General features: G+C 37.9%; 2 protein-coding genes across 8 annotated transcripts in view; one reads left to right on the top strand and one right to left on the bottom strand.

Annotated features, from left to right (window-relative positions):
- The window catches only part of LOC131256899 (alkaline ceramidase-like), a 31,496-nt gene extending 26,939 nt beyond the window's left edge, over positions 1–4,557 (top strand). Inside the window, exons 4-5 of one of the 2 annotated variants that reach the window (XR_009177012.1) lie at positions 3,374–3,511; positions 4,403–4,557. The gene's annotated coding sequence lies outside the window, so the exon portion shown is untranslated. Of the gene's footprint in view, positions 1–3,373; positions 4,290–4,402 lie in introns of those variants that run through there. The other variant, XR_009177009.1, reaches the window with a different exon arrangement.
- A 3,667-nt stretch (positions 4,558–8,224) lies between these two features.
- LOC131256898 (uncharacterized) lies at positions 8,225–21,393 on the bottom strand. Of its 6 annotated transcripts, none has more exons than XM_058257987.1 (7): positions 21,045–21,393; positions 15,343–15,592; positions 12,841–12,976; positions 10,366–10,457; positions 10,059–10,182; positions 9,399–9,506; positions 8,225–8,568 (listed from the first exon to the last, which is right to left on the bottom strand). In XM_058257987.1, the coding sequence occupies exons 1-6, from the start codon at positions 21,376–21,378 to the stop codon at positions 9,426–9,428; spliced, it is 1,017 nt and encodes a 338-aa protein (XP_058113970.1). In that variant the 5' UTR covers positions 21,379–21,393; the 3' UTR covers positions 8,225–8,568; positions 9,399–9,425. The 6 variants fall into 6 exon arrangements, with proteins under 6 accessions (XP_058113970.1, XP_058113969.1, XP_058113971.1 ...); XM_058257986.1 differs by having other exon boundaries at positions 8,225–8,557; XM_058257988.1 differs by having other exon boundaries at positions 8,225–8,546.
- Between the last annotated feature and the right edge of the window lie 587 nt (positions 21,394–21,980).

Raw genomic sequence — 21,980 nt, 5'->3', positions numbered from 1 at the left:
TAAACAAGAGATTCATGTAGCCAACCCCAAATAGTCGGCAAGGCTGTATGATGACGATGGAAAATTTGCATCTTGTTGTTGGAAATTTTATGGTACATGGATTGTCTCATGAACAGTTGCATCATAATAATGATTGAGGTACATTCAACCTATCCAGCATAGGTAGAAAAATGCATATGATTTTTTATACTCCACAAGAGTATCATGTGTTCCTGTTTTCCTTTGTAATTAATTTCTAAGACTATGAGAGGGTTGTTAGTCTTTATATCATATATTAGCCCTAAAGTAGGTAGCCTCGGAAGCCTCACTCATAACTTGCCAGGGTTGACAATGGAAAAGGCAGATGGGCCGCAGCGTAATGGTAATGAGGAAAAGTAATTATTGATAGAGAGACAAGACTCCACTAGAAAATTTCTTCTTTCCCTTTGAAATAGAAATATAATAAGAAGACAGTCAACATGCAGCAATCATTTGAAATTTTAAATGTTATTAAATTGAAACAAAGAGAAACAAATAGAAGAGTAATAATTTTTTCTTTTGCACAAGTGGTTTTACTTTTTAAGACTTCTCTAAAAACTAAAACTTTACATCTTTTAGAGTGGTTTAACATAATCTTTCTTTAATAGAAAGAGTCCAATTAAGAAGCACATAATGAGAGGGTTTGTTATATTTAAGCACTGAAATAGTTGGATTCAGTTGAGGGCATCTAGCAATTTAGGGCCATTTTTGTTGTCGGGAATTCATTCCATGGTTTTTATGATTCTGAGGAATGTTAGAGTTTTTAGCATTTCTTGGAGAATGATTAAATTTTGTTTGGTTGACACATTAGGTTTTCTAGGAAAATTGAGGAAAAGTTTAAATTTTTGTTCTAATTTCTTAGGTTTTCTATTCGCTGGCAAAAAAGTTGGGACAAGTTTTTAGAAGAGATGTTGGGGAATGGAATTCCTTGGGATCTAAATCTAACAAAAAAGTATGAACCAAACCTTTTTTTACTATATAAAAACTAAAAAATTAATAACTTGAGAAATATAAAAATCAGCAATCAAACACCCTTCAAAATGCTCATGATGCATTGTAAATTTGTAATGCTAAGAAACGACACTCTGAATTCTCAAAAAGATGATGAAATTTCACTCCAATGTCCACGAAGACTTCCAAAACTCATGATAGGGTTATTGGACAAAAGTAATTTTTTTCCAAAGGGATGAGCAATGAAAGGTGAGGGCCCACATGATGGATGGTCTAAATTAATGATGACATTATTTGTAGTGTATTCAATGTTAAACCTTCCATATGCCTTGTAATTAATTAGAGGGCTAGGATCAACCATCGGAGGTTTTTTTTTTTAGAGGAAAGGGTAATCAAAGATGAGGCGTACGTAATGGATGCCTAGATCAATCATCAAACCATTTTTGCTAAGATCAATATGGACCATTCATTTTCCTAGGCATTGATTGGAGGTTATGATCATCTTACCAAAGTGATTTTTAAGAGGGATGGGCAATCAAGGTTGTTACCTACATTATGGATGTCACCGATCAATGAGCAAAACATTTGTTGCATGATGATATGGATCATCAATTTCCCTAGGCATTGGTTGGAAAATTAAGATCATTCAACCAAAGTGATTTTTTGAGAGTGAGAGAGAGAGAAGGATGAGCAATCAAGGGTTGGATCCATATAATGGATGGTCTAGATCAATCATCAGACCATTTGTAGTATGGTCAATATAGTTGGAGGTCATGATCATTAACCAAAATGATTTTTAGAGAAGGATGAGCAATCAAGGGTGGGACCCACATAATTGACGGTCTAGATCAATTAATGGACGATTGTTAATATGACTCAATATGGAACATTCATTTCCTTAGGATTATCCAACTAAAGTGAATTTTTGAGAGGGGTAAGAAATCAAGGGTGGGAATGTGGGACCCACATGGTAGATAGTCTAGATCAATCAATCGGACCATTTGCAATATGATCTATCTGGACCGTCCATTCCCTAACCATTGAATGAACGGCTAAGATCATCTAACAAAAGCTATTTCTTAATAGCGATGGGCAATCAAGGGTGAGATCATACGATGGATGGTTTAGGTCAATGACCAAGCCATTTGTAGTATGATCAATGTGGGCATCCATTTCATTAATCTTTGAATGGACAGTGAACAGAAGAGGTTTTTTATAGCTTGGGTGATTAAGGGTGGGAACCGAATGATGAACAATTTAGATAAATGATCAAACTATAGTATGACTAATGGGGTCATTCATTTCCCTAAACATTATGGATCACATGAGTGCAAATTTTGTTCTCAAGGTATCTTGCTCATAAGATGAGCTGGTGGAGACAATGCAATGCGTGTGAGTGATCAAGGTTTCAATCCCTACTAGTGTTGCCTTTCAACCAATAGCAAGACAAATGGATGGTCCATGTTAAATATGCTACAAATGGTGCCATCATTAATTTAAACCATCCATCATGTAGTCTCCACACCTTTCATTGCCCATCCCTATAAAAAATTGCTTTTGTTGAATAACCCTAATTTAAGTTTTGGAGGGTCTTAGTGGGTATTGGAGTGTTCTATTATCTTTTTGGAAATCAAGAGTACCTTTTTTTAGCATTGCAATGCATCGTAAGCATTTAAGGGGGCATTTGCTTGCTAGTTTTTATATTTCTTGACTTAGTAATTCTCCAGATTTTATAAGAACAAGTTTAGTTCACACTTCTTTATTAGTTTTTACATTTCCAAGGAATTTCATTTCCCAACTTTTCTTAAAAAAACTTGCCCCGGTTTTTTATTGGGGAATGGAAAACTTAAGAAATTAGAACAAAATTTTAAAATTTTTTTCCAATTTTCTAAAAAAAACCCGATGTATCTACCAAACGAAATTTAATTATTTTAGAAAATACTCTCCAAGAAATAGTAAGCCAACTCTAACATTCCACAAAAACAGAAAAATCAAGGAATAATTTCCAACAACAAAAAAGGCTCTTAATTGCTAGAATTTTTTATGCCCATCAACCTCCAAATGTTGGAATCATGTACGAATGCTTGTACCCGTCGGACACTAATGACCAGAGGCAATGCTCATGAACACTGCAAGTTTCCATCCTTTATGTAGGACAAACTGCAGCTTACTTTTTTTTGTGTTTTGTTCATGTGTAGAGATGCGAAATGTCTCTTTATTTTGTGTTTTGTTCATGTGTAAAGATGCTCTCTCTCTCTCTCTCTCTCTCTCTCTCTCTCTCTCTCTCAGTGTCCTTGGAATGAATGTTTTGAAAACTATCCATCGATTATTTTTTAGGTGTCCGTGGAATGTTTTGGAGGTGCTCTCATCGTTTTTTGTTTTTTTGTTTTTTTGTTTTTCAAAGGAAGGTGCTCTCATCCTTTATCTCCATGAAATCTGAAATGCATGTCTGAGTGTTCTATCTTCTGACTCCACAAGTAGCAGGTCAGGGAAGCACACATCATTTTGTGGGTGCCTATGGTGACATGCCTGCTTCAATGTGGTACCTATAAGCTATTTCTTTGTATGTCGAAGAATATTGCATGTGTATGGATGCCATGTTAGCAACTCGATAGTGATGCTCATGATGCTATGAATGCCTAACTGGAATTTCTAGATTCTTATGAGAAATCACATTAGAACTCTTACTTGGCAGTCATTCATTGATATCTGCATATAGAAGAGGCTGCAATGAGCAACTGTGAATGTGGAAATTCAACAGGAGAACTGCACCACGTTGGGTTTACTAGCTGAACGAACCACCTCATGGGGCTCATAGATCTGATGAACATAATATCCACTGATTGGATGGCTGATTGTGGTCCTATGCATGGGATGAGCTGATTCTGGATTCCCTTTCAATGATCATACCAATCATGGCAGTCCATCTTCTGACTGGTGGCTGTAAACCTTTGTGATTTTGGGCCTGATTGCATCTGGAGTGAGTGAATTCTTTGCAGATGAATATTTTTTGTTATTTTAGTTAACACTTCAAATTAGCTTCCTATTATGGTTTTATTTGGATGATTGATTGTTTAAGAGAGTATTGAGAGAATGAACAAGGGCAGCTTAGTAATATCGACTTCTATGAAGATTTTCGAGGAAATCCTCCCTAGTGTCTTCTATGATATAGAATTAGGGTTCTTGGGAGCTGATATAAAAGATGTCCATTTGCATTTTTTTGTAAGTTCTGTTTTTTCTGTAAATTTTTCTTTGCTAGATTTAAACCTTGTAGAGCAACTTGTAGTTGATTGTTATAAAAGAGTTCAATTTATTTTGAAGGTTGTTGTGCTCTCCATTTTTCTCATAGTTAAATTCTTGGTGGAATTGTTTGTTTGCATTAATTGCAAACCATGATGAAGCATAGTTGTTGATTCTATTTTGTTTTTGTCAGGTTATGGACAAGTCTGTGGTGGGGTCCATTAAATCAATGTTTCGGATCACAGAACCATCATCCCGAATGTACTGACTAAACTACATGTTTGCTTATGAACAGGACCGTCTAATCCCTCTTAATAAAATTGTGACAGATTGTTTGGCTCGAGGAAATAGTTCTGTTTGTGAGGGGCTGAATTTGTGGTTGGATCCTGGGAAGGGATAAGAAATGGGTTCCCATCCCATGCCTTTCATACTTCCCATCTTTCAAAGGGTCGCAAAATTTTGGGAAATGAATTTCCATCCAACGGTCATATATATATATATATATATATATATATATATATATATATATATATATATATATATATATATATATATATATATTAATGATAATATTCAAATACAAAAATTGGATTCCCGAGAATCGCTTTCCCAGTAACCAAACCAAGCACCACAGGCAGAATCTCTTTCACTGGGAATTTATTTTCAGAAAGAGATTCACGGTCCCGTGTAGCTTGTTGATACGGTCATATATATATATATATATATATATATATATATATATATATATATATATATATATATATATGTAAATGATAATATTCAAATACAAAAATTGGATTCCCGAGAATCGCTTTCCCAGTAACCAAGTAACCAAGCACCACAGGCAGAATCTCTTTCACTGGGAATTTATTTTCAGAAAGAGATTCACGGTCCCATTTAAGATCCGAGGGAAGTCAAATGATATGGCTTTTTTTAAAAACACACCACCCACACCACATGGGCACTCGATCCAATGATCTCAGTATTGAAACAGGGTCTGTCTACCACTGAGCCATGAAGCTGAACCTGGTATGGGGTTATTCATGTGGAAAGCAATTCAACAATGTGCGTCTTTCTTTGTCAGGCTGCTTGTTGATACCAATTTCTCACACGAGTTCCTAGATTGTTGGTGGGATTTGAAAGCCCAAGAGCTGGCTTGAGGATACTATTTCAGAATCCCTAGTTGATTTTGCCTAATTCCATTCCATAGCAAGGATGTGGGCTGGAACTTGGTTAATGGACATCTATTGTTGAATATGAACCATTGATTTTCTTTCCATTTTGATGGTCACCAATCACGCAGTTATCCTCATTCATTTTGATGTTTGGGTTAGATGATTAACTGGAGTTGTCTAATGTGTTGTCTGATATCAATACCCAAAATGTTGTCATGAAGAAGTATGGTGTCCTGATCCATCAGAAATTCAAGTGTCCTGATCATCCATTTTGCACAAGTGAGGCCCAGATGAATACTATGATTGTTGTATTCTTCTTGCAGGCAAGGTGGGATTATATAAGGGATTGTTTAGCATCTCTACTAATAAGCGTTTATTTACTTATTTAAAAAAAATAAGCTCTTATTTTCAAAATAGACTTTCTGGTAAAGTAAAAATTTTAGAGCTTGTTTTTTTTTTTTTTTTTTTTTTTTTTAAAAAGAAGAAAAAAAGCCAAAAGGCTCTTAAAAAATAAGTGATATAGGTAGTCACTTTTTCATTTAGAGCTTATTTGGCTTAAGCTTGTAAAGATTTTTTAATTACTTTTTTAACAAGTTTACCCTTAAAAATTTTAAGTAATTCCCATCTTACCCTCCTCTCTTCTCTTTACAATCTCTCCAAGGTGGACCACATGACGAGCAACTCAGATTAAAGGTGGGCTCCACATGATGAATGGTCCACATCAAGGTGGGCCCATATAATGCATGGTTCACATCAAAAGTGGGCCTCGCATGATGGATGACCCACATCAAAGTGTGGCCCAACATGATGGACAGTCCATATCAAAGGTGGGACCCACATAATGGACGGTTGACATCAAAGGTGGACCAACATGATGAACGATCTGTATTAAGGGAGCCCCACGTATGAATGGTCCACATAATGGATAGAGTGGGCCCCACATGATGGATGACCCATATCCAAAGTATCCCAACATGATGGAGATGCACGTAGAAGGTGTGCACCACATGATGGAGGGTGGACATTAAAAGTGGGCACCACATGATACAGTCCACTTCAAAGGTGGGGCCCACATGTTGCACACATCAAATGTGGATTCCAGGTGTGGGTAGTGGTCATTGATGTAATGAAGTTGTAATATTTGAAAATGACATCAACTACTCTTAGAAAAAACTCTTGTTTGAATGTTTTACCACTGCTTATTTCATATAAGATCTTTTTTTAGTTTTAAAAACTTAATTTTAAGAAACAATCTTATTTAAAACAAAAGCTAGAATAAAAAAGTTTATTAAAGTAGCTCTTATTAGACTGGAGTAGAGTTGCGAAACAAGCCCTAATAGCTCCACGGATTGCTTGATTTTATAAGAGGCAGCATCAGAGAAAACCGTAGCAGTTTGCTATTTCTTGATGGATTTGCTTTGGGGTTGTGGTTGATCGATTCAGACTCACATGTGTCAACACCTCACGCATGTGAGAAATCTAGATTGCTCATCAGCCAACGCCCACCATGGACAGTCCACACATCAGGTGGATAACATGATCGCATGTTTATGAAAATCCAATAGAAAAAACAAACTGAGAAACTGTTGATGTGGTTTATATATATATATATATATATATATATATATATATATATATATATATATATATATTAAATACAGGATCACTTTATAGTGATCCAAACCATTGTTTAAAAACTCGGCAGGTCAGCTTGGGAATTGGCTGAGTTAACTCGGCCGAGTTCCCTATAACTCGTGTCAGTGCAAGACTCACCTGGTTTTCTTTGAACTTGCCGGAGTTTGTGAACCCATATCTAATATTAAAAATGCCTAATAATTTATTATATTCCATGTACAAGTGGTCCCCACCTGACTAATCGACGGACCAGCTCAAGTGATTGGGACAAGTGTGCCCACCTGATGGTTACTGGGATTGCCTATGGGCCAGGCCATGTTCATGGACCCCACCCAAGTATCGGTCCAGATCTTTCACACCTCTACCACATTTGCACCTGTGAATTCACCTTTTAGAATTGTATCTCAGAAAACATAGCACTGCAGTATTGAAAGGGCTGCTGTGGCTACTGGCCAATGGGAGGATCTCAGAACCCTCTCTACACAATCAAATCTAATCCATTCACCGGGTTAGCTAGTTTTCTATTTTTCATGGCCCAGCGTAAGGATGGTGAGTCACCACCATTCCAAGTGTTGCAAATCTCGTTGCCCTAAATCTCTCTCGTTGCATGATCCTTAATTAGGATGAGAGAGATTTAGGGCACAAAATATGCATTGTATAAGCCATGTGAGTCATGTTGGGTTGGACTAGTTATATTTTATTTGTCAAACACCTAGAATAGAGAGCAGAGAACACTATCAAACACTTACAATAGAGAGCGTGAATACTACCAAACACCTAGACTGGGGAACAGGAGGGAACACATGCAGAATTATGATAGTGGCCCTTGTAGGACTTCTGGTGCATATGCACATTGACTTGTAGCAAGTGCAAAATTGAGTTTGAAAAGCTTCATATCAGCTGTCTAGCCACAATAGCTTGTGCAGTACATAACTTTATGAGCATAAAAAATGACACAGATGTGAGTTGTCGGTTATAATCATTCACTGCAAGCTACCCACTAGATGTGATTAGGATCATCTGATAGGAGAGACATTGGCAATGGTCTTCTGATGAAGATGAATATTTCAGATTACAACCTATTGGTGCTACTCTTATGTTCTCTCGAATGCATTCATTTCTAACCAATAGAACCTCTGTCGATGGCGAGGATCACTCGGGAAAAAAAAAAAGGTTTTCAAGTCCCACATGAACCCTTCTCGACATGGGCATCGCATAAATGATTGATGATACAAACAAAAGGCGGTGGGCCATTTACAATTTTTATGGTCATTGCATGTCATTTGATGCCAAGGATCGCACGCACACAAAGAAAAGGCGAACATTTTTAAAATAAGCAAAACTTACTATTCACCACAGCCAACTGAAATTAATTTACAACACCTAAAATTCACATCAGATGGATGGAGTACTGTTGCAAGGCCTTTTGACAATCCCGGCAAATGATGTCCATTTGCAATCCTCGTGTGTAACATCCCAGGGCCCCAAGTCAGTGCAAGAGGGTTGATGATTGGATAATTCCACCATCTGCCACGAATCTAAATACAAGCTAAGAAGACAAAAAATAATAATAATAATAATCCAAAATAGGGAAATTATTACACCAATGTGTCATGGATGGTAGGATGAGGATTAATTTTTAGTGGTTAACACCTGAAATAGGGGTCTGGCTTGGTTGTCGACAGACTCTGTTTCAACACTGAGATCATGGGATCGAATGCCCATGTGGTGTGGGTGTGTAAATAAAATAAAATAATAAATAAAAAACACTCTGGACAGAGGCTAAAAGAAAGGGAGTTCAGCCAATACAAAGGATCATATTAGAATGTCTATAAAATGATTCAAACTGTTTATTGGTATATTGTGTTGGTCGTTATGAGTGCATGAAATCCAATGTGTCCATTATTTCCAGTGCCCGAAAATAAGAGCAATCCAAAACTCAGGTAGCCCACCTCATGTAAAATCATGCCCAAAACCTCTAAAATCAGTGATTCATCACACATCTCCTGAATGGACTGGATGCAAGATACAAAACACGGCGGCCCAGACAGTCTTGAAGGTTTTAATTGTGGTCTTCATAATCCCAAAATGTTCCCCATGCGTGGCCCACTTGGTTTTTAGATCGGCCTGATTTTTGGGCTCCAAGAAGAACACATATGATCAATGGATTGGATTTCATAAACGCAACACGGTGGGCCCCTCACATGACACTGTAGGTTAAGCTTAACCTACAAAGCTTTGCAGTGGATCTAGCTTACAAAAAAGTACTCTTCACTATTCTAGAAGTAAAAGCATAGAACCTATACTTATTTCCCAAAATATTAATGGTCATGCTGGCATTCATGAATGAAATGGAGATAGTTGATGGATGACACTCACGACAATTGAAGCCGAGCTGAATTAAGATCATGTTGGCGACCTCCACGCAATATCACCGAAGTAAGCAGTAATGCCCTTTAAATAACTTTCTACATAATTGTCTTCAATCTACAAAATGCAAGATGAGTTATACTCACAGAATGCAAATTTTCTTTAGGCCCTTTTTGGGTTCGCTGAAATGTTGATTTCCCTTCCATTTCCTTGAAATTGCTCCTTTTTCCGTTTCTTGCCCATGCTTGCAAGATGCAATTTCCAAGAATTTGAAGAAAATGAGAGGGGAAAAATATCTCACCAATGTCAAGCACACCACATGTGAGAATGTGACACATGTCCCACAATCTATCATCAATGCCACAAATGGGCCACCTTCCATCTTCAAGTAAATTTTCCATTTTTTTTAAAAAAAATCCACTTTGCCAAACAACAAATTTGGAAATGGAGAAAACTTTCCAAGAAAATCTTGTTTAACGAGAAACATCCTCAAGTACTGGGGCATACAAAACTTTGAATGTGAACTTCTGCTCAAATTTTTGCAAGCGTCCAATTTTTCAAACACCATAGCCCACATGATGACCAGACCGGCATGATTTTAGGGCCATGAGTTGGGAAAAAAAAAAAATTCTAACTCAAAACAACATATCAGACCGGAAAGAGCCATACCTCTAAATTCAAGGGAGGGGAAGATAACCAAGAAAGCTCTTCCACTTGATTTAAGTCAACATTACGAGGCAAGAACATAATGATATTATGTGTTATTTTCTGAGCAACTTGAAACATTGAATATCTGCACACAAATTGCTACAAGTTTTCAAACAAGGGGTTTATAATTTTTCAATCTATAACAACACCCAAATGATGGCATGAAATCCATCCATAAATAAGTTCATGAATGAGTTAGTGATTCTACAGACGGCATGTACTCAAATTGGCTAAAACGTTCCATTTTCAGTAAAGAAACAGGACATACCCATCTTTTGGCTTGAGCAAATCAAGGGTAAAAGTATCAATTGTGCTATATGTTGGACCTCCCCATGGTGGTGAAAGAAACACAACATCCCCCTAATAAAATTATCAAAATCAGTATAAATAGATGATTAGAGAAACCTTCCGTAAGCATCAATTTCGAATTATGCACTTCCAACATAAGATGAAGAAGAAGAAGAAGAATAAAACACATTATGATGGCTATCGCTCCACCAGGGATAGAAATACACAGTTGGGAATGCTAAATCGCATAGGATGATTTTATTACAAGCAATGAAGGGATTTCATTAAGAAAGTTTTTATTCTTTTTTCCTCTCTTTTTTTTTTTTTTGGAGTCATAAGGTAAATTAAGAAGGTTGTATGGTTGTGACAGGATTCAAGGATATTTTAGTCAGTAGTAATTTTTTATTAGATAGTTTATTAGAACTAGACTAAATAAATTATTAGGATTATATACAAGTTTCTTTTTGCTTTAGAAAAAGCAAAACTCTTTTGTGAATGAATGGATGAATGCAGTTTTTATGTTTATTCTTTTAACCTTTGATAGATTTCTATTGGGGTGCGATGCTCCTTTGCCAGAACTACAACACTTTTAGATCATGTGGTGAGACCATACACAGTCATGATTTTGACAGATTTTCCAAATCATCCATCCTTTTTTCCCCTTCCATCCCCCATCCTTCAACTTACAAATCGTCTCCATCTACTTTTGCAGCTTCTTTTTTTGGCATTGCCATACATCACTCCCTTCTAGCAGGGTGACCACCAAGAGTATGGGAGTTTTGATGGAACACAGAAAACTGCATTATGAGTAGGGTGCTTGTGAGGTTCCCCACCATATGCATGTTATAAATTTGAACTGCCCAAATAGAGGGAAACATTGTATATTGGTCATGAACTAAATTTGATTGATTTGACAATCCTGAAATCTGACTAATGAAATTTGTTTTTCGAATTTGAACCCTTTACTACTTATCATTTTTACAGGCCATTAGATGTCCACCAATTGACCTAGGGTAGGTGGCAGAGTAAGAGAGAATAGTAGTGATTGAGGAGCAATTGAGCCATACACATGCATTCAACCACTACACGTGGCATACAGGTAACTGAATCCAAACCATCCTAAAAGTTGGACCCGGTATGGATGAGCATAACCCCAAAATTGTATTAATTGGAAATCCTAACCTCTAATTATGGAATTTGTTTTCAAAATTTGGACTGTTGACTTTTTTCATTTAATTGTCCTTTAGATATCCACCACCAGTTGGAGTCACACATGTAGTGTGAGATTTGCTTGTGACCCATCTGTAGTGAACCACCACATGAGTAGAGAAACCAGATCAATGGAAAATCCTGATTTCAGGCCAGCTCATCTTATTTATGGCTTATATTTTAAAATATCCATTTGGGACTTGCCTAGCATGTATAGGTGACCATGGAGAAGGTGCAAATTGGAAGAGGTGGTATGGGCACCTTCATTTACCCTGAAAGAGAGAGGATGGGTTGGTATGAAACCAGTCACGTCCTTCTCTTTTCTTTTTCTTTTTTCCTTTTCTCTCTTTGAATGGCAACTAAAATAAAAAGCATACAACAACAACCCACTCAGGGTGATGAGAAGTCATCCCACGAAGCAAACCCCCCCCAAAAAAAAAAAAGAGCAGCGCCCACTAAAGAAGAAGAAGAAGAAGAAGAAGCTACAAAGACATCTGAGCCGATACAACAAATTAAATTTGTAACCCTGATGAGGAATTCCATTCCCCCATGAGATCAGAAAAGGAGATCCCTCTGAAATTGTGGTGAGCCATGGACCAACTAGAAACCATACAGGGGATCTTTTGCTTAAGAGCTTACACTTATTCTCTTTTATCTTAAATAAAAAAATCTGCAATTTCTCTCTTTAAATATTCTCCACATTGAGGCAGCAGGAACCATCTTCAAGACAACATTTCCACAAGTGATGAAAACCCCTGCCACCCAGCCATTATTAAGGTCCAAAGCAGTGTTGTTCATTAAATCTTGGAGAAAAAACCCAAGGGGACGAATGCAAATATGCATGTTAGGTCAATTGTATAACTGTATTTTGGTTTCAAATAGGGCAGAAGTCCAACTCATCATAGAAGGGCAACCATACAATTTTCCCAACTACATCTTTGAGATAGGTTTCCAAGCTTAAAATTGTCAACCCAGTGCATTCCAATATATCTTTTTTCTTTCTTTTTTACTTCTTTCTTCTTCTTTTTTTTTGAAAAATGACAAATAAGCCTCAAAAAGAGATGCATAGCCCAAAAGATCAACAGCAATGGCTGCATTCAAATATCTCTTAGAAATGCCAAAACAAATAGATTCGATTTGCATGCTGAAGAAGAATCAAAGAGGAGAAAATATAACTATAGCATGTTTCATTTGAAAAGTTATCTACCAGAGCACACAAAGTAAAAGAGGGTATTTTCATATATACCTTGAGAAATGGAGCAAGTTGGAAAAAATCCCCGACTATGAAATCAATATAATCTTCCACTCCATATATCTTTGCATTATTAAAGGCCAATTCAACCTTTTGAGGATCAATGTCAATGGCAACAACGTGATAACACCTAACAGAATAAAGATATTAAAGAAACTTGCACAAATCTTCCTTTAAAAAAATTTCTTTAAAAAAAAGAACCGAAAGAAAGGGAAAAAAGAAAAACCCAAGGCCCAGTTTTAAAAAGCGCACATGCACATTTGCTGCCATGTAAACAGCACCATCTAGTGCTTTCAAATAGGCTTTGCTTGGGGAACCCCATCTTGAAGTCTGATCAATGGAGCGCCCAAAATGGGTTGAAATTGCAAGTGAGCTCGATGCAGCCACATTGAGCACAAGGGCCAGCGTTTCTGCTAACAGCAATTCCATTTAATGAAAATATAATAAATTCCAAGCGCACCCCAAATTTAGCAATAGAGAGAGGGAAGCTTTAAAACTTATAACAGAAATACTAAAGATGCACTTGATGGAAAAGAAAAAACATTATTATCTCTACAATATATAACGCAAGTAGCTGTTGGCCAATTTTAACTCTACAATTAGTCATGGGGAGGGGTTTTACTTTGATTTTAAAAGGAAAATAGATATGAGGCACTTCAACCTGTGCATTTTTGTCATTTCAATTATTTCCTGTAAGTAGCTCACTCCACATTCCTCCTCTTTGCGCGTAGCTCACACCTATTACGTTGACATCCACTCCGTACATCTTTTGAGCCGGCTCATATTAGGACTTCAGCTCAAAAACAAGGCTGATCTAAAATTCAAGTGGGCCACAACACCAAAGTATGTGGCGATGGGTCACCCAGCATTGAAACCACCCCCCCCCCCCCTCTCTCTCTCTCCATACTCTACACATGACATGTCCCTAGAAAATCAACTAATGCTAGAAAACCCCAAAACCAAATGTATATCTTGGGTTTGCCTTGAAGTATCACCAATACAACCCACTTAAAGACACGTACAGAGAAGGCTCATCACTAGCAAGTGGCAATAGCAGAACATGGAAGACCACTCGCCTATTGCCATTTATCCTCACAAACCATGCAAGTGGTTCCTCATTACTGGAGCACAAACATGCATATGGTAACCACCACCTCATAGTGGGAAAGGAAAGTAACCTAGCCTCTCATTGGTTAGAACACATGTTGTGAATTGCTAGCAATTGAAGTATATCTTATGAGTAACACTTTTAAGAAGCTCATGGCTTTACTTTTAAATAGAGAAAAGAAGCTTTCTTTCTTAATCCAAACTAGAATCTTGATTAGCTCCCACCTAATGTTTAGCATTCATACTCTTGCACATGTTACCTCGCAGAACCAGCACCATTTGTTCAGTTGTTTTGCAGAAAGCTCCAATCAAGATCTAAAGAAGTCCCAGCATAAAACAATACCCAACACCAATGTAATAAAAAATGCTTTGAAGCTTCAGGTTGTTCTTTACTAAGGACTATTACACTTGTCACTCGAAACAACACCGTTTCCTCAAAGAGCCCAAAATCAGACAGCAGGAAAAGGCCAATGCATGCCGCCAAAGAATGCCCGCCAGAATTTACTTTTTATTGATATATAAATAAAGAAAATAATTACATTTACCAAGAAAATAAGAAATTTGTCAAGAATGATACTAGGAGTGCTTCATGAAGTTTCCAGGCATCCGTAGAAACATCTGCATTCTGAATGTGCATGTTTCATGGTAATCAGAACTGTTGATTTGGTAGGTCATCACATGTTCACATGGATGAGCCGTAGCCCAAAAATCAAGATGATAAGATATATGTAGCCAACTGATCATTGTCTTGCAAAAGCATGGCAGCAAAAGACGAGAAATGGTTCATATCAATGGACAACATTCGCATTGAAAGCATGATCGGGATCGTCCAATTACTGCAATTTTGGTCCATGGCCAATCCACTTGATGACCCGACAGACTAATGGCCCATATCACCACCATGCGCATGTGGGGAATGAATATCCTATGAAACTTTAATGAAGTGCACATCATTATAAGCATTTCTTTAACTTTGGAAAGTATCCAATAACGACAAGCTTCATTAAAAATGTGCATAGTTATCAGAACTGTTGATTTAGCAGGTCATCACAGGTTCACATGAATGAGCCGTAGCTCAAAAATCAAGATGGTCAGGCTCATGTAGCTATCTGATCTGTCTTTTAAAAACATGCAAGCAAAAGATGGGTGATGGTTCACATTCAATGGGCAAAACAAGCAATGAAAGCATGATTAGAATCCTCCAATCACTTTGGTCTACCACCAATCCACTTGATGAACCAACAGACCAATGGCTGATGTCACCAACATGAATGTTGGGGATGAATGTCCTATGAAATTTTCATAAGCACGCATCATTGTAAGAGTTCTCAGCTTTGTCATCTATCACAATAAAAACAACCACGAGTTTTAGATTAACTAGGGGCTTACCTCCTTGCAAATTGAATAGCATTGCCGCCAACACCTGAGAAACAGTCAATAACAGTTCCAGTCCCACTCCTCTCAGCATGCCTAACGGCTATATCTTCGGGAGTAACTGAAAACCATCCTTCTTCATCCATTTTAATACCATCATCATATCTCGAGAAAAGACTATACCGATGATACCAGTACTTTGCAGTACGCGGGCTGATGCCTTCTGATGCAGAGGGTCTTGACACCTTGACTAATGACATTTTGACTGATGAAACATGCAAAAGAATATGAGAAGGCAAGTTTAGGAAATTATGTGTACGAAGAAAATTGAAGTTTGAAAATTGTGGGTTGTTAAATGATGACCTAGGCTCCTATGATAGTTCACACCATTTTGAAGATGGTGGCCACTCATCCTCCTCACATGTGGCACTCGTGCAAAGCTCCAAGCCCTTAGAATTGTGTTGCACATTATAGATGGAGCATATCTAGCAAATCACACTAATCGCAAAATCCTAACAATTCAATTGAGGATTATCTTCTTCTTCTTCTTCTTCTTTCTTCTTTCTTTTTGTTTTTTTTTTTGGTTGTTGACAAATCAATTGATGGCTATCAAATGGATGGTTAAAAGAAAATTAGAAAATGCTAAGTGGTCCAATTCTAAGGGCAAACTCTCATGGCCACTATCATATTCTCAGTGTAATTTTTGAGCTATGCTCATCCACACTGGATAAGTGATTTGGATAGTCTGGATTACTGTGCAACCATGCCATGTGTACAGTGAAAGAGTCACCACCGTATTCAAAATGGTCATGAACAAGTCTAACCCTGAATGGATTCCTTTAATATTTATCCACAAAAGTTCATATTCGTTAGAAAAACTGTGAGCAAAGTAACAATCAGTTTCAGGAAAAAGAAACAAAACAGAATTCAATATGTTCATTCATACACAGTGGAAGGACCAGGGATACAGCTTCCAATGGTCTTCAAATAGTCAATCTCTTCATCAATATAACCACTTCAGTAGCTTGTCCTCAGATTCCTAGCCCTACATGGAGCCTAGCTTTTATGTCAGAACCACTCATCAAGTGAGACCCATAGTGGATGGCCCACGGAGAAAAATTGTACCAATCAGGCAATCTTGCCTATCCAATTGAAGTTCTGCTTAAAAGAGTCTAACACACTTACCTTCGTAATTTAAACATCTTTTTGCACCCCACTATGAGGCCCATGGGATTCTTTCTCTGGGGGCCCACAGGCTGAACAATTTCGATCTTGCTGGGCATGCCCTCAAGAATGTAAGGTTTGAAGACCACAAGTTTTTTATTTTATTTATTTATTTTGAAGGATAATGAATTGAGGACTACAAGTCATCATGTCAATTTTTTATCCTCCAACCTTTTATGGTTCCTTATCATGGTTAGCCTGCTGTCATAGACCTGACATTTGTAAGTGGCTAAACTATTCCTCCAACCTTTTATGGTTCCTGATCATGGCCAGCCTGTTGTCATAGACCTGACATTTGCAAGTGCCTAAACTAAGACTTGGCCAATTTGCACTCTTCTTGTACACATGAGGCTATGTGAATGGTGAGAGAATTGTAGAGAAAGCTATAATTTATAGTCTAGAGATCTCTGGAATGTTATAGAGTTCTCTAGTGAGTCTTTTTTGACAAAGTAGTGTAAAATTATCTAGAAGGTTTCTATAGTGTTCCTACCCGTTGGATGATCACCACATGGCTTCATCCTAGCCACCCATTAAAGTTGCTAGAAGGTTGTTAGATCTACATTGTAACCGACCTCAGAAAGATGTAGCCACTTCTTGCCACATCATCTAGGGAGCGTAGAGAAAAATTATCTAGAAGGTTCTAGAGTGTTCTTGGCTGTTTGATGATCGTCAATGGCTTCATCCTAGCCATCCATTAAAGTAGCTTGAAGGTTTCAAGATTTATATTGTAAGTTGTAACCAATCTCAGGAAGTTTTAAGCTTTAGAAGCTTTGAGAAACAGAAGCATTCTTCACTTCCTTCTCTCTCTTGTGTGCTCATGTCTCTTCTAAGTGGCTTGGCTACACTTGGGTGATTGGCTCACTCGTCCACAAAGGATTGTGAGTCGAATGCACAGTCTAGGCTTGGCGAGCACTCGGGCTGTGACACCGTGGACTAACCATTTTTTGGCAAATTTTCAAAGAAGTTATGGTGTTAGATTATGGTTTATGTCCTATACCGTTTTCAATGCGGTGGTGATTCATCAGTGTACAGGCACAATAATAGGAACCTTCGAAATATGGGCTGCTAATAGGAAACTTTCTAGTAGATTTGCATGAAATTAAGGAGTACAATTTGCACGAGATAATAAGTGATTTGATTGGATGTTTTCAATTTGTTTGCATAATTTTAAGAGAGCTAGTTAAAGTAGGCATATTTGATTAATGTGATTAGAAATTTGCATGATAGGATTAGATTGAAGGCTAGTTGTCGTAGCTATCTTTCATGAGAGAAATTGTCAAGAAGTTCTTGTGGCTGTATTGTACGAAGGGGGAGAAGCAATCTATTTCAATCTTGTAAGGAGGTTTGCCCCCTCAAAAGTGGCAAGTTATCAATAAATATATTTATTTTTATTTCTTCTAGGTACATATCAGCGCCATTGTGGATAGATCAAAGCCCCAGAATTGCATGGTCAGGATGATCTAAACCATCTGGTTTATTCCATGAATATGGGACCCCTAATCAATTGATAGCCACCAATTGGACCACTAAGATCATTCAATCAGTGTTGTTTTTAGGATAAGACCCATCCACAATGGGAACCATGATCTGGAAGGTTGAAGTTTAGTCGAATGAAAGTAGCAGGTACTTGTCACTTTCATTGACGAATTTAGCAAAAAACATGGGTGTATTCTTTGAAACAAAGGTCAGAAGCTTTTAGTGGTTTTCAAGCAGTTTAAAGCTTACGCCTACGTTAAAAAACAAAGTGGTTGGTATCTAAAAGCGTTAAGATCTAATAGAAGTGGTGAATTTATCTCTAAGTGGTTTATGAGTTCTGTAAAGAACATGGGATCAAGTATCGGCTAACCAATAGCTATTCACCTCAGCAGAATGGCATTGCAAAAAGGAAGAATAGAATTATTGCAGAGATGACCAGAAGTATATTAAAAGCAAGTCTCTACTAGAACATTTCTGGGCAGAAGCTGTTACATTTGCAATATATGTTTAAAACAGGTGCCCCAAAAAGAGTGTTCCTAATGTGACTCCTGAAGAAGCATGGAGTAGAAAGAAGCGAAATGTCTCCTATTTGAGCGTATTTGGGTACCTGCATATCCCTATATACCTGATGAGCATAGAAAGAAACTTGATAATAAAAGTGAAAAGTATATCTCCATTGATTACAGTGATATGACTAAGGGTTATAAGTCAATGATTCAAAGACGGGCAACGTAGAAGATGTGTGGAGACGTCATAAAGCATAGCCATGACCTGTTAAAGAAAAGACAGTTTCGAATCAGTATTGATGTCAAGAAGCATGTACAAGAAACACCACAACCAAGTGATTCTTTTGGCAATTTTCCTTTATCTAGTGATTCTCCTTCACCTTTTTCATCTTCAGCCCAAGAAGAACTAACAAGCCATCATAAATGTTCCTATGTTATGCCAACTCATTTGCAGGATTGATTGGTTGGTGATGACAATGAGGTCCCTGATGAAGAGTGGATGAATTTGCTTTATTTGCAAATTGTGATCCCATGAGCACTGAAATTGTAGCATATGATGAAAGATGAGTCAAAGCCATGGATGAGGAAATTCCTTCCATTAAGAAGAATGATACTTAGGAGCTCACTTCTCTTCCTAAAGGAAAGAAGGTGATTGGTGTCAAGTGGGTTCTCAAGGACAAATACAAACCAAATGGTGAGGTACAAAGCTTGAAAGCCAATTTGGTTGCAAAAAAGTACAAGCAAGAGCCAAGTACCAATTCATTTGAAGTTTTTGCACCGGTTACGAAACATGATACTCTTCAGATGATCATTGCATTGGCCACCCAATATAGAGAAAATTTATTAGATGGATCTTAAATCCCACCTTTTTTAATAGTGTGCTTGAAGAAAAGGTTTATGTTGAATAACCTACGGGTTATGTAAAGAAGTGCCAGAAAAACAAGGTGTACAAATTAAAGAAGGCCTTCTAATGTTTGAAGCAAACACCTCAAGCATGATACACATATCAATACTTGCAAAATCATAGTTTTCGAAAGTGCATGTATAAACACCCCCTTTATATCAAGTCTAATTCAAATAGAGATATGCTCATTGTTTGCCTCTATGCAGAGATGACTTGACATTTACTGAAAATTACCTAAAGATGTTTGATGAATTCAGGAAGGCTATGATTATCTAGTTTGAGATGACAAATGTGGGAGTTACGCCTTAGTTTTTTAGTGTTGAAGTTTTACAAATGGATGATAGCACGCACGCACGCACACACATATTAATGACAACAGGGTGTCCCCGCCCCTTTTGAAGGCGAGATTATTCCCTATAGATGCACACAATCACCCACAAACCACATGCATTAGGTAAAGCACAGGGAGGGGAATCAAAACCGCGTCTATGGGGAGCAAACCCACGACGCTAGCCGTTCGCCCAAACCCCGGGCAGGTTTGGAAGTACGCGAAGGATATCTTAGAAAGTTCAAGATTGGTAAGTGTAAGCCGATTTGTACTCCAATTGAAGTAGGTTAATATTAGACAAGCATGACAATGGTCAGCAAAAAAAATCCCACTTACTTTAAGGGCGTGTTTGGATTACGGTTTACAACTGTAATGTAATGTAATAGTGTCATCATAATAAATTACAATACCTGTCAGATGGAAATCAGGTAATTTGACCAACGATTCCTATGTTTGGATAGGCATGATGAACCTGTAATGATGATACTTTTATAATACTATAATGTCAATCAACCAAAAAAAAAAAAAAATGTCAAATCACTATGGTAAAAATACACTGATGTGTGTTTGGATAGGAGATTTCCACCACAATACGATGTAAAATTGTGATTATTACAAATTCATTTATCTGTCTCGTATGTCGATAATGGCTTCATCTTTAACGATATCATTAACTTGTTGATCTTCTAAATCAACAAGCTAATTTTGAACATTGTTTGAAGATTCCAATTAACTCTCGTGAATTTGAGTTCGGCCATGCTCAAGCAGTGTTTTTGGGCAGAAACCATTAACACGGATTGTTACTCGGTAAATCATTCTCCTACAACTGCACTATGTACAATTTGGCTCTACAAATTCAAACACACATCCATATTCAACTGCCGAATTACAAAAATAAACAAACATCATAAAACTGTAATGATTTTACATTACATTTTGGTCATAAACCGTAATCCAAATACGTTTTAAGAGTTTAGTAGGTAGTCTTTGCTACTAGACCCAATGTCGTGTATGAAGAGGGGCTCGTTAATAGATTCATGGAAATGCTGAACCAGACACTTGCAGGCCGCAAACAGGATTTTGAAGTACATTAAAGCTATTCAAGATCATAGTATATTTTACACGCCTGTTACAAATTCAGAACTCATCCAGTACATAGACAGTGATTGGGCATGTGATGTTGAGAAGATGAAGAGTACTTCTACATTCATATTTCATCTGGTGGTCCTAAATATTAGAATTTGAAGGCTAAAAGGTGTTGGGTTTTCATCTTCCATACCTCGCTTTTTCTTGCGTTTGAGTTTCTTTGAATTAGATACTGGTTTTGCCACCTGCCAGTGGTTCTCGGATGCCTCCTGGACTGCCATTCTCACAGATGCCGGGGACCTTTTGGGAATGCGAAATTTCGTACGAGTGCGCGCGCCGAAAGAAGTGAAGAGGCAAAAGCAAAGAGAAGGAATTGAGGGAAATGACAGGATTACCCTCCGGTTTTGTTCAACCCATGAAATTCGCTTTTGGAATTGTCGACCGTGCGGAGGAGCTGGATGTTGAAGTGCGAGAAATGGCGCCAATGTATGCTGTCTGCTGTCTGCAGTGAAATCCACTCCGTACATCAGTTTCGCCAGATCATGTTGGAATGTGAGCCCAAATATCAACCAGATCCAAAACTCAAGTGGGCCACACCACAATAAACGGTTAGGATTAGGACCCTACCATTGAAACCTTCTTGGGGCTCACTTAAGCTTTGTATCTGGCTGATATTTGTATGTTTCCTTCATGCTCGTCGGACTCACATAATGAACGGGTTGGATGGAGTATAAACATCATGGCAGGCGCCATCAACCATCTTCACAGTTTCTGTGCTGTGGCGTGGCCCATTTAGTTTTGAATCTGCCTGATTTTTGGGCTCGCGTCCTAACGTAGGCCTTCTCCAACTGACGGACAGTCTGGATGTCACACGGGCGCCTCAGTGGGCCCCACAGCATTTTGTTGCACGGTAGGAAATTCTCACCCTGCGTCAATAGGTCCGACTCCTACTGCGCCCAAGCGTGCCGCTGTGTGGGGAAATCCAGGCAGCTTATCAGGTGGGCCTCACTTGAGACACGTTCCTGAAATGATGTAGCTACATTCATCGTGTGGGTTGCACGTGCGTGACCAATGGCCTTTATTCAATGCACGTGCATGGCCCACCTGATGAATGGACCAGCCTAATTTT

This window comes from Magnolia sinica, chromosome 9, assembly GCF_029962835.1.
Source record: "Magnolia sinica isolate HGM2019 chromosome 9, MsV1, whole genome shotgun sequence".
Lineage (NCBI taxonomy): Eukaryota > Viridiplantae > Streptophyta > Magnoliopsida > Magnoliales > Magnoliaceae > Magnolia > Magnolia sinica.
The sequence above is the reverse complement of the archived record's forward strand: the minus strand, read 5'-3'. Positions and strand labels throughout refer to the sequence as shown.

Excerpts from the sequence above, each read along its gene's own strand:
- LOC131256898 (XM_058257987.1), bottom strand. The coding sequence starts at position 21,378 with ATGTACGGAGTGGATTTCACTGCAGACAGCAGACAGCATACATTGGCG. Across the intron at positions 10,458-12,840 it reads AACTTGCTCCATTTCTCAAG|GGGGATGTTGTGTTTCTTTC; the intron begins GTATATATGAAA and ends TAATTTTATTAG. Across the intron at positions 10,183-10,365 it reads TTGCTCAAGCCAAAAGATGG|ATATTCAATGTTTCAAGTTG; the intron begins GTATGTCCTGTT and ends ATTTGTGTGCAG.